Here is a 12,557-nt window from a genome sequence, read left to right as displayed (position 1 = left end):
AATAAATTTCATTCAACTTCACAATTGTGTTCCAGTTGTTGTTGATTCTTCAGAAAAAATTTACATTTATAAAACAAGAGGGGGTTATAGGGAGAGAAATGGGAAGCGCAGACTTCTGAGTGTAGCAGTTAGTTTCCAAAGGTGTATACTCAGTGTGAATCCACTCACCTTTTTTGGTGTCTTGATATACTGCGTATAGATCTAATTCATGGATCACTCCATTATCCTTTCCATTCAGTTTGCTGCAGAGATCTGGGAACTGATGAGCGCACTGAACAGTGCTTTCATAGGCGATAACACTTTGTAAATGTTTTTCCCAGCAATATGCGCTCCTGAAGGATGATGATGGAACTCTATATTCTGATTCAAGGATGATTTTTATTTCAAACTAAAATACAACCAGTTTCGACTTCTTGGAGTCTTCCTGAGGTATAGTGTCATATTGCTGGGAGAGGCATGTAGAAAAGCCGCGGAGACACCATCACGTGTTTCTCAACGCAAGCAATAAATAGCCAGGTCTTTCACCGGGAAGGAACAACCACTGGAAGGGCAGCATCCAAAAAGGAAAACCACCTATGCCAAAACATGGTATCGATCCACAGACTTCACAGAGATTCTACATAGATTCTTATAGTAGAGTGTTGTCAAGTTTATATTTTGCGCTGTAGGCATGCTAATACAATGCATTTTTCAATTAGATACAATTGTGATATCATAATATCAGGTAAACCAGATTTTTTATCCGATTTGCAAACTATAGTTGCTACCAATGGTAATAGTAGTAATAGAAAATTCAGATAACAGTGAAATGTTTTGTATCTTTCATGCTTCATCCTCACAGTCTAACAGTATGTTACTGAATGTGTTTTCTTTACACTATATCCTTAGATGATGCCTATTTACTACAGGGGCTAAACATTGAAGAGCTTTATCCAGAGACCTCTAGTTTTATTACATACGATGGGTCAATGACTATCCCACCCTGTTATGAGACAGCAAGTTGGATCATTATGAACAAACCCATCTACATTACTAGAATGCAGGTAAGAAAGAAACTCATCTAGTATTACTCTCACTGGTCATTAGTAAATCATAGTGCATCGACCATGTTGTTAAAAATGTTAATGTCATGATTCCTCCTATCTGAATATCTGGATGTCCAGTCTAGGAATGGGGCTTGCTGAGCTATCAGTATGGTGACATATCAGCGTGATGGACGTGCTGAGCTGTCAGTGTCTAGAATGAAAGTTTAGCCATCCATTCAGGACCAGGGTGTACCAGGGCTCCATCCATGTGTCTCTTGTCTAGAGTAATTACCTGGCTTTTTAACCAGCTCTCTGCCTCATGAGGTGTATGCTTGCTCTGTGCTCCTTGCCTGGTATTCTGATCTTTGCTGCTCGACATAGGATTTGTCTTGACCATCCCTTTGCCTAGCCCTTTTGTTGTGATCCGCTACCTTCTTAGAATATTGACATCGGACTGTTTATGACTATGCCTTTGTCTCACCTCGCTGTCTATCACATACTCTCTCGTCTTTTATCCTCGGGCTTCTTGTTTACCCAGCCTCACGGTTTATCCATGAGTAGTGACTAGTGTCACAGTTAACCTATCCACGTGCTCTAAGTGAAAAGAAACACTCGTGTTCACTAGTGATGAGCGAGTGTACTCGTTGCTCAGGTTTTCCCGAGCACGCTAGGGTGACCTCCGAGTATTTATGACTGCTCAGAGATTTAGTTTTCATCGCCGCAGCTGAATGATTTACAGCTACTAGCCAGGCTGAGTACATGTGGGGGTTGCCTGGTTGCTGGGGAATCCCCACATGTAATCAAGCAGGCTAGTAGCTGTAAATCATTCATCTGCTGCGATGAAAACGAAATCTCCGAGCCGTCATAAATACTCTGAGGTCACCGAGTGTGCTCGGGAAAACCCGAGCAACGAGTACTCGCTCATCACTAGTGTTCACATTTAGGAGCTGAGAAGGAGCCCTCACTTATCCCTGCTTATACAACTGGTTTTGTTACAAGATGTTAATATATTTTGGAGAAATCAGACTCTTCACTCTGATGCCATGGATTGAGTTGATAACAAAAAGCATGACCTTGATGTTCAAAGACGCTTGACAAAGAAGTGAGCCTAATCCTAGACAAATCCATTTTATTGGATTTAGTAAATCTTCATACAGATTGTTGGTTGTAAGTGTGCCCCCATATAGGTAAATTTTGCTGGTAGTCCTTGAAGGAGGCCTGGTAATATCAACATATACTGAAACTTTGATAAATGTAAACTAATTATTGTTTTCCTTGGCAATTTATTTAATACTGGTGCATTTTAGTGTTCTATGTTTAAAGTGACCCCTTCTCAAGGACTATATTCACTCTCCATTTGTTTCTGGCTGCCTGCTCCATAATGGTTGGTGTTCTGTTCTTGTTGCGTCCAAGATAGCCATCACAATGAAATTCGGAGCTCAGTGGTAACTCTCAACCACACATCCCCTGCTTTTACTTTTCGGTGTTATTGGAAAGGCAGGGAAGGTGAGATTTAGACGTACTAGTATGCTCTCCATGCCACTGTATATTGGAATCAGCAGTGGCATGGGGAGCAAAATAGTAGGAGGCAAATGGAGGGCATCAGGTAGAGTGAAAAATACAGTCATTTTCTTGCCCATTGTGGAGGGAAATGCAAAATTCTGTTTCTTCGACATCATCGGTGTGACAATATTATTTCATCTATTTGAAATCAACAGTACTGTGCCTGGCATCGATGCCAATGCTACAGAAGGACCCTGATTATAGCTGCGATAGTCATAACGATGAGGTTAGGGGGCACTTTTTCCTATAGAAACAGTTCATTTTATCTTAGAAATTTGAAGAATTATTCAGAAATATCTTGATTTTGAAAGAAAAAAAGAATTACACTTTAAAAATTAAGTTAGATAAATACTGCAGATGCCGAGTAGATTCCTTCTGGCACTGAAGGCTCTTGCCTAGGGCTCTTGTCTATCAGTTATTGAGAAGAGAATTTACATTGCAAATATTTTACCAAATCATCTATTATTTACAGCCATGTCCTTTTTTTCTTTTTTTTTCCTTTTTCTTAATCCTATATTCATTTTTCTAGGACAATACATTATTGTTATGTGAATATTAAGCCGATAAAATACTGTATATAGCCTCAACAAAACAGAAACAACCAGACAAAATCCAAGGCTCTTTGAAAATACACAAGTAGAATAATTATTATTTGGTATTATTATTTCTAAATGTAGTAAATTATCTAATCTTTGCTTTGTTTCTCTGAACAATATCCCAATCATTTTAACAAGGTGTAAGATTAGAGCTAATAATGTTGGTCCACTAACCAAGCCATGGTCTTCATGATGTCTTCGGACCAGAAAATAGGTCTAGTTTAGCCTGTATGCATACACAGGTTGTTCATTCCTGCCATAGTACAACATAACTTAATACTTTAAAGCTGGCCATCGTGTCTCGAACTGTGAGCTGGACTCATTAGTGGGGTGCTACCTAGTTGTTGGTGAGGTGAAGCTGAGGAGGCCGATTTCACAAAAGTGATTTTAAGCTGCATGGTGCTTTTTTGGCTGCAGCAAGATAAATAACTCATTTTATATTTTGCTTTGTACAGATTTTAGGAGACAAAAAGTAAATTGAGAGAAATTTTTTATTTAATTATGGATGTGAACTCCAGAGAGTGAGATCTGTTATCACCCTGGTCTGTATGATGGTGGGGCCTCCGTAGAAAGAAAGAAACCTTTGAGAAGTCTTGCTCTAACGTATAGGGTGTGAATGCGAGATAGTTTTCAATGTGAAATGGATTTACAAATTACAAATAAAAATAAAATGCCACTAATAAGACAAAATGTGAAATAATACTAGCGCTGCCCATTGGGGTGGGCACATTTTCAGGGATCTGCTGCCTATATATTATGCCAGGTATGTGCCATACTTTTCCTCATGCCCAATTGATTTATTAACTTTTTGTTTGACCACAGCAGGCAGATGCTTTTATGGCTGTTTCTTAGACTAGCACTATTACCAAGCCTATCGATGTATGTCCACAGGGAAAATAAACTTCTCAATCCTATTATCCAGCCATTTGCCTTTGTCGGTTTGAGAACATTCGGCTGGCACTATATATTGGTTATACATATGGTTTCATATATTATTTATGACTTTTTATTGCACATATTTATCATTGATATCCAGCGGCTCTCTCCCCATATATATTTTTGTTACATATCCACATAGTATTTTAATTTTATGACTTTGTTTGTATTTTATATGTGACTCCTTTCATCCAGTTGTCTGTCCATTGCACATTAATTGTTTTACATTAAAGTATAAAAAAAATATCATTTAATTTTTTGACCTTTTTTCGTCTTTTTCTGTTATTGGTTTTCTGATGTTTGGCCAAGTGGTCTTTCTCCCATTATGGTCCAGTGTCTATATGAGCTTTCATAATATACACTCTCATATGCTATTGATATGTAGATATTAGTATTTACATTTATTACTGTATGTGCATATAGCTTTTACTTCACTCTGCCTTTGATTTCTCTTACATTTACTACATTGTGAGTGTGCTGTAATCACTCTCCCTGCTTATTGATTGTCAGCCTGCTCTGCAGTGTTTGTGTGCAGGGTATATTCAGAGCAGGCTATCAATCAAAGAGCTGGGGGGTAATTAGTTGCACTCACTGCGTAGTGAGTGGTGACTGTATCTGCACTACCATATTGACTTAAGTGAGAGGCTGCAGGGAGAAAAAACTTAATTTTCTCCCTGTAGCCGCTGCTCCAATAAGCCAGCTGAGCAAAATGTAAATGTTATTTACCTATACATTAAACCTATATGTGCAGCTAAATAGCATTTATGGACATGACAGGTTTTCTTTAAATAAAGTTGTTAATATATCTGCAGTTTTGTACAAATTGATAGGTTACTCTGGAATTTCGCATGTGAGCACAAGCACTATAGTTTTTAAAGGGGTTGTCCACTACTCAGACAACTCCTTCTGAATCCCTATGTTTCCCCTCAGTAAAATAATAACACCTATACCCATTTCCGGTGCTGGCGGCGTTCCAACGGTGTTGATACTGCCTCTTTCAAGGATTGCATGACATTCTTATGTCACGCTATCCCTGTGGCCAATCAGGGCCAGCTGAGTAGTCGGCAACAACTTTAATATTATAAAGTTATCTTAGGGATTGAATGGAGAAGTCGTCATTTTCTTTTCCTGTTTTTAAACCCAGGTATTCTTTTTTTTTTTTTCTTGAATATTTACCTTCTGACTCTTGGAATTGGAATGATGGATTGTTGTGTTATTGCTTTGTGCTATCAAGGTATACTATTAAAAGTTATATTTTATCATTTATTGTACGGACTCTAACCTGTTGGATCAATTAAAAAAATGTTTATATGAAATTCCTTTTTTTAATTAGAATGTAGATTATAATTTACTCAAATCTTTCATTTTTTCCAATGGTGTTCACCAAAAAAAAGAAAAGAGAGCAGAAGACCAACACTTTAATTTAGGTCTGAATTAAGGAGAGAAATTTGATCCATATACAGTATAAGGATGTGCCGTGAAAAGTGTTTTGGGTTAAAGGCTACATTGTAATATGCTTAATAATGATTTCTGTAAAAGCTGTTGGGAATCTGCGGCGGTAGATATTATCGTTAGTCTTTTATTATGTTCTGAATCTAGATAGACAGAAACTCCTGCTGGCTCATATTTAATAGCCGACACTGGTGACATAAATTGGATTAAGTACAAAATGTAAGATATTAAGAAACCAACTTTAAGCAGATTTCTAACTTTGTGGAACAACTTTTACAATTGTTACCCATCAAACCAGACCTTAATACAGAGATTCTGGGATGTTATAACAGGGCTAAGAATTCTGGTTATACATATTGAACGTGAATTAGAAATGGAATTTAAATGTCTTACTGAGGAATACCAAGTTTACAAAGGGGTCCATGTCACTAAGTATCGGGGTATCCTTTACATACCATTTTATCCTTGTCATTACCGCTTAGTATTTTGGCTCAGGTCCTGATTCGCCCAGTATTCGACTAAAAGCTTCCTGTGCCCAACAGAAGAAATGATTTTTGGGTTCCCACCTTTCATCCATGGAGAACACTTGAACATCCACTTTTATTACATTTATCTGTTTTATTATTCCACATACATACAATATTAGTGATAAAATCTAATAGGTATTTTTTTTTAAATTTAGATGTAGAAGCTCACGATAAGTTCTAAAGTTCTCTGCTAGTTCAGTCCAGAAAGCCTACAAGAAGGTTGTCTTTATCTTGTTATCATTCACACACAGCATTTTTGCTGCAGCCAAAGCCTGTTCTCTTGCTCCATTCAAAACATGTTTTTGCTTCATTTCTGCTGCTTTTTTGCAGCGTTTTTCAGATGCGATTTTTTTTGTGCAGAATATGTGTAATTTTATTGCAGTAGATGTTTAATAAAAATGCTGCAAAAACACCGAAAAACCTGTTCGCTTGCGTTATTGCTCTTTCTCATTGTTTTCTATGAGCGAACAAATGTTGCAAAAAGGCTGCAGAAAAGCATTAAAAGAATTGACATGCTGAAGATTTAACCCCTTCATGACATAAAACATAAACTTACGTCATATGCCATATCCCTGCCTTTGATGCATGCTTCCACGTCGAGCCCACATCTTTCCCCACACATGACAGCTGATTTATTCAGCCATCAAGTACTGTTAACCGATTTCTTCCCGTTACCAATCTCTGACAGCTGCATGCACCGGTCAGGGGGAGGCACATCGTTCCACTCTCCCATCAGCGCCCCTATGACATGATTGCAGGGTGCCGATGAGTTGTGAAGCCAGCCCGTGGCTGGCATTAATAATGTAAAATCATAGGGAAATAAAAATATACCAATCTATAGATTTCTTCCTTAAAGTTTGCAAATTGTTTCTTCATAGAGGAAGAGGACTAGAACTCTAGTGCCACCTATTGTCGACCCTTTAACAAGCCTTGTCACATGACTCAGAATCTCAATTTGCAGACAATGTGTTTCGGGGTACTGCCCTTCATCAGTGCAAAGTGTGAGATCTGGTTTGGCTGTGTGAGAGGCGACCGGGATCCAAGAAGTATCGTTTCTCCTTGCGGATAGTGACATGTTAAGCATGTCGAGGTGAGGAGACTTAAATCCACAATGCTACTCTGGGAAATTGTCTCTTCAGAGAGAAAGAGGACTGACAAGGGGCAGTACTCCGAAGCACGGTGTCTGCAAATTGAGATTCTGGTCTTGGCTTTTATCCTGAGTCATGTGACAAGGCTCGCTAAAGGGTTAACATTGACTTTTATGATTGCTACTTCCAATAGATGGCACTCGAGTTCTAGCCCTCTTCCTCTCTGAAGAGACAATTTACATATTTCCCAGAGGAGCATTGCGGCTTTAAGTCTCTTCATCTCAGCATGCTTAACATGTCACTCTCCGCAAGGAGAAACGATACTTCTTGGATTCCTTAAAGTTTATAACTAAATTGAAAACTTTATAAAAAACAAATCATAAAATATGCTGCAAGATTTACTCCAGGCTCATGCTGACATTAATGAGGACAGTAAATTTTGGAATGTTGGAAGTATTGTGTTTTGAACAATTTTCAGTTTTTGTTTTGCTTGTTAATCTAAAGTTGATTAAGTTATATAACAGATTGTTGAGCGGCGAACCTTGCTTTTTTACTGTATGTTGTAAATTCGAGCTGGAAAATTTGCTATAAAGCAGAGTTTATGCGTTAAATTTTAACTGATATACAACTTGGCTTCAATTTTCTACTAAATTATACAGTCCTCCTAAAGTGAACCTGCTTTTCCACACTGAATTATAATAAGAGTAAGAATTAGCCAACTTTACAAATTACATAATCAAATAAAAACAAGTCAATTAAGCGGGGTTGATCATGCCGAAAAATAATACAATTAATAAAGTACAACAAATTAATTAAAGCCAACCTGGCTGTATGATGTACAGAAATTAGAAATACAAATTCCATTGCCCACGTAAACATTTATATACAACAAAAAGCATCGGAATTCAACACAGCTGTCTAGATAATGGCAGCTAAACCAGAAGTGACTTAGAGCGAGGTAAATAATCAGATGTGATGAATACGTCTTGATTGCACCTGGCTGTATACACAGTGTACAGACATAATTTTATGCACAAAGGCGTCCATGTTGTCAGGGTGAAATAATTGCTAGCAGCTTTATTGTGTAAATGTAATTTTGTGTAAACATCTGCATTTAGTTTTACCAACATCAGAAGGCAAAATAACATTAAAGAAAGTAAAAACTATCATAAAGTAGAGCGTTACAGCAATAAAATAAGAGCAGGTGCTCTAGACTTTAGATGAGAAAATTGCGAAAAAATCTACACTTTATATCTTCAGCTTCTTTCAAATGTAATCTCAATGTTTTCTATTTGCAATTCTCATAAGTCCGATATACAGTATGTTTAAAGCACCACTCTGGCATTTTATTTTATTTTCACCCCTGGAGTGGTGTTTTAAATGTAAGCCCTCTGCCCTTGTTCTTTTACTCACCTTTTACCAATGCCACTCCAACCCCGCGGCACCATCTTGTGAGCACAGCTTCTGACTGGTCGGAAGTCTACGAGAGCCAAAATGAGGCCAGAATGAAGCTCTCATAGACTTTTTATTGAAAAGTGACCCCCGACGGGCTCCAGCAAACACTGGAGCACACCAGCAGGTCACTTTTCAGAGCGACACTGGACAAGAATGAAAGGCATGACAGGTGAGTATCAGACAGGTGGCAGGGTACTTACAGGTGCATCTCACAAAATGAGAATATCATCAAAAAGTTAATTTCTTTCAGTTCTTCAATACAAAAAGTATTTCCACAATCAGTGATGGTTTGGGGAGCCATGCCATCTGCTGGTGTAGGTCCACTGTGTTTTATCAAGACCAAAGTCAGCTCAGCCGTCTACCAGGACATTTTAGAGCACTTCATGCTTCCCTCTGCCGACAAACTTTTTGGAGATGGAAATTTCATTCTCCAGCCAGACTTGGCACCTGTCCACACTGCCAAAAGTACCAATACCTGGTTTAAAAACAACAGTATCACTGTGCTTGATTGGCCAGCAAACTCACCTGACCTTAACCCCATAGAGAATCTATGGGATATTGTCAAGAGGAAGATCAGACACCAGAACGAACAATGCAGACGAGCTGAAGGCTGCTATCAAAGCAACCTGGGTTTCCATAACACCTCAGCAACGCCACAGGCTGATCGCCTCCATGCCACGCCGCATTGATGCAGTAATTGATGCAAAAGGAGCCCCGACCAAGTATTGAGTGCATTTACTGAACATACATTTCAGTAGGCCAACATTTCGGATCTTAAAATCATTTTCCAAGCTGGTGTTATAAAGTATTCTAATTTACTGAGATAAAATCTTTTCAGTTTTCATTGGCTGTAAGCCATAATCATCAACATAAACAGAAATAAACACTTGAAATAGATCACTCTGTTTGTAATGACTCTATAAAATATGAGTTTCACTTTTTTTTTATTGAAGAACAGAAATAAATTAACTTTTTGATGATATTCTAATTTTGTGAGATGCACCTGTACATTTAACCCCTTAAGCCCCGAGGGTGGTTTGCACGTTAATGACCGGGCCAATTTTTACAATTCTGACCACTGTCCCTTTATGAGGTTATAACTCTGGAACGCTTCAACGGATCTTGGCGATTCTGACATTGTTTTCTCGTGACATATTGTACTTCATTTTAGTAGTAACATTTATTTGATATAACTTGCGTTTATTTGTGAAAAAAACGGAAATTTGGCGAAAATTTTGAAAATTTCGCAATTTTCCAACTTTAAATTTTTATGCCCTTAAATCACAGAGATATGTCACGCAAAATACTTAATAAGTAACATTTGCCACATGTCTCCTTTACATCAGCACAATTTTGGAACCAAAATTTTTTTTTGTTAGGGAGTTATAAGGGTTCAAAGTTGACCAGCAATTTCTCATTTTTACAACACCATTTTTTTTTAGGGACCACATCTCATTTGAAGTCATTTTGAGGGGTCTATATGATAGAAAATACCCAAGTGTGACACCATTCTAAAAACTGCACCCCTCAAGGTGCTCAAAACCACATTCAAGAAGTTTATTAACCCTTCAGGGGTTTCACAGGAATTTTTGGAATGTTTAAATAAAAATGAATATTTAACTTTTTTTCACACAAAATTTATTTCAGCTCCAATTTGTTTTATTTTACCAAGGGTAACAGGATAAAATGGATGCCAAACATTGTTGTACAATCTGTACTGAGTACGCTGATACCCCATATGTGGGGGTAAACCACTGTTTGGGCGCATGGCAGAGCTCGGAAGGGAAGGAGAGCCATTTGACTTTTAAATGCAAAATTGACAGGAATTGAGATGGGACACCATGTTGCGTTTGGAGAGCCACTGATGTGCCTAAACATTGAAACCCCCCACAAGTGACACCATTTTGGAAAGTAGACACCCTAAGGAACTTATCTAGATGTGTGGTGACCACTTTGACCCACCAATTGCTTCACAGAAGTTTATAATGCAGAGCCGTAAAAATAAAAAATCATATTTTTTCACAAAAATGATCTTTTCGCCCCCAATTTTTTATTTTCCCAAGAGTAAGAGAAGAAATTGAACCTCAAAAATTGTTGGCCAATTTGTCCTGAGTACGCTGATACCCCGTATATGGGTGTAAACCATTGTTTGGGCGTATGGCAGAGCTCGGAAGGGAAGGAGCGCCATTTTACTTTTCAATGCAAAATTGACTGGAATTGAGATGGGATGCCATGTTGCGTTTGGAGAGCCCCTGATGTGCCTAAACATTGAAATCCCCACAAGTGACACCATTTTGGAAAGTAGACCCCTTAAGGAACTTATCTAGAGGTGTGGTGAGCACTTTGACCCAACAAGTGCTTCACAGAAGTTTATAATGCAGAGCCGTAAAAATAAAAAATCATATTTTTTCACAAAAATAATCTTTTCGCCACCAATTTTTTATTTTCCCAAGGGTAAGAGAAGAAATTAGACCACAAAAGTTGTTGTGCAATTTGTCCTGAGTGCGACGATACCCCATATGTGGGGGTAAACCACTGTTTGGGCGCATGGCAGAGCTCGGAAGGAAAGGAGCGCCATTTGACTTTTCAATGCAAAATTGACTGGAATTGAGATGGGACGCCATGTTGCGTTTGGAGAGCCCCTGATGTGCCTAAACATTGGAACCCCTCACAAGTGACACCATTTTGAAAAGTAGACCCCTTAAGGAACTTATCTAGATGTGTGGTGAGCACTTTGACCCAACAAGTGCTTCACAGAAGTTTATAATGCAGAGCCGTAAAAATAAAAAATCTTATTTTTTCACAAAAATGATCTTTTCGCCCCCAATTTTTTATTTTCCCAAGGGTAAGAGAAGAAATTAGACCACAAAAGTTGTTGTGCAATTTGTCCTGAGTGCGACGATACCCCATATGTGGGGGTAAACCACTTTTTGGGTGCATAGCAGAGCTCGGAAGGGAAGGAGCGCCATTTGACTTTTCAATGCAAAATTGACTGGAATTAAGATGGGACGCCATGTTGGTTTGGAGAGCCCCTGATGTGCCTAAACATTAAAAACCCCCACAAGTGACACCATTTTGGAAACTAGACCCTCTAAGGAACTTATCTAGATGTGTTTTGAGAGCTTTGAACCCCCAAGTGTTTCACTACAGTTTATAACGCAGAGCCGTTAAAATAAATTTATTTTTTTTTCGCAAAAATTTTTTAGCCCCCAGTTTTGTATTTTCACAAGGGTAACATAATAAATTGGACCCCAAAAGTTGTTGTCCAATTTGTCCTGAGTACGCTGATACCCCATATGTGGGGGGGAACCACTGTTTGGGCGCATGGCAGAGCTCGGAAGGGAAGGAGCGCCATTTGGAATGCAGACTTAGATGGATTGGTCTGCAGGAGTCACGTTGCATTTGCAGAGCCCCTGATGTACCCAAACAGTACAAACCCCCCACAAGTGACCCCATATTAGAAACTAGACCTCCCATGGAACTTATCTAGATGTGTTGTGAGAACTTTGAACCCCTAAGTGTTTCACTACAGTTTATAACGCAGACCCGTGAAAATAAAAATTCTTTTTTTTTTCACAAAAATGATTTTTTAGCCCCCAGCTTTGTATTTTTACAAGGGTAACAGAATAAATTGGACCCCAAAAGTTGTTGTTCAATTTGTCCTGAGTACGCTGATACCCCATATGTGGGGGGGAACCACTGTTTGGGCTCATGGCAGAGCTCGGAAGGGAAGGAGCGCCATTTGGAATGCAGACTTAGATGGATTGGTCTGCAGGCGTCACGTTGCATTTGCAGAGCCCCTGATGTACCCAAACAGTAGAAACCACCCACAAGTGACCCCATATTGGAAACTAGACCTCCCATGGAACTTATCTAGATGTGTTGTGAAAACTTTGAACCCCCAAGTGTTTCACT

The 12,557-nt window shown here is 38.7% G+C and overlaps 1 protein-coding gene across 2 annotated transcripts in view; it reads left to right on the top strand.

Annotated features, from left to right (window-relative positions):
- The window catches only part of CA10 (carbonic anhydrase 10), a 471,816-nt gene that overhangs the window by 441,086 nt on the left and 18,173 nt on the right, over positions 1-12,557 (top strand). For both annotated transcript variants that reach the window (XM_069752500.1, XM_069752501.1), the window contains one exon: positions 889-1,043. In XM_069752500.1, coding sequence (XP_069608601.1) covers positions 889-1,043 — 155 coding nt within the window. The remainder of the gene's footprint in view (positions 1-888; positions 1,044-12,557) is intronic.

Source organism: Ranitomeya imitator, chromosome 2 (assembly GCF_032444005.1).
Source record: "Ranitomeya imitator isolate aRanImi1 chromosome 2, aRanImi1.pri, whole genome shotgun sequence".
NCBI classification, from domain to species: Eukaryota; Metazoa; Chordata; class Amphibia; order Anura; family Dendrobatidae; genus Ranitomeya; species Ranitomeya imitator.
This window is presented reverse-complemented; position numbering and strand designations above follow the sequence as displayed.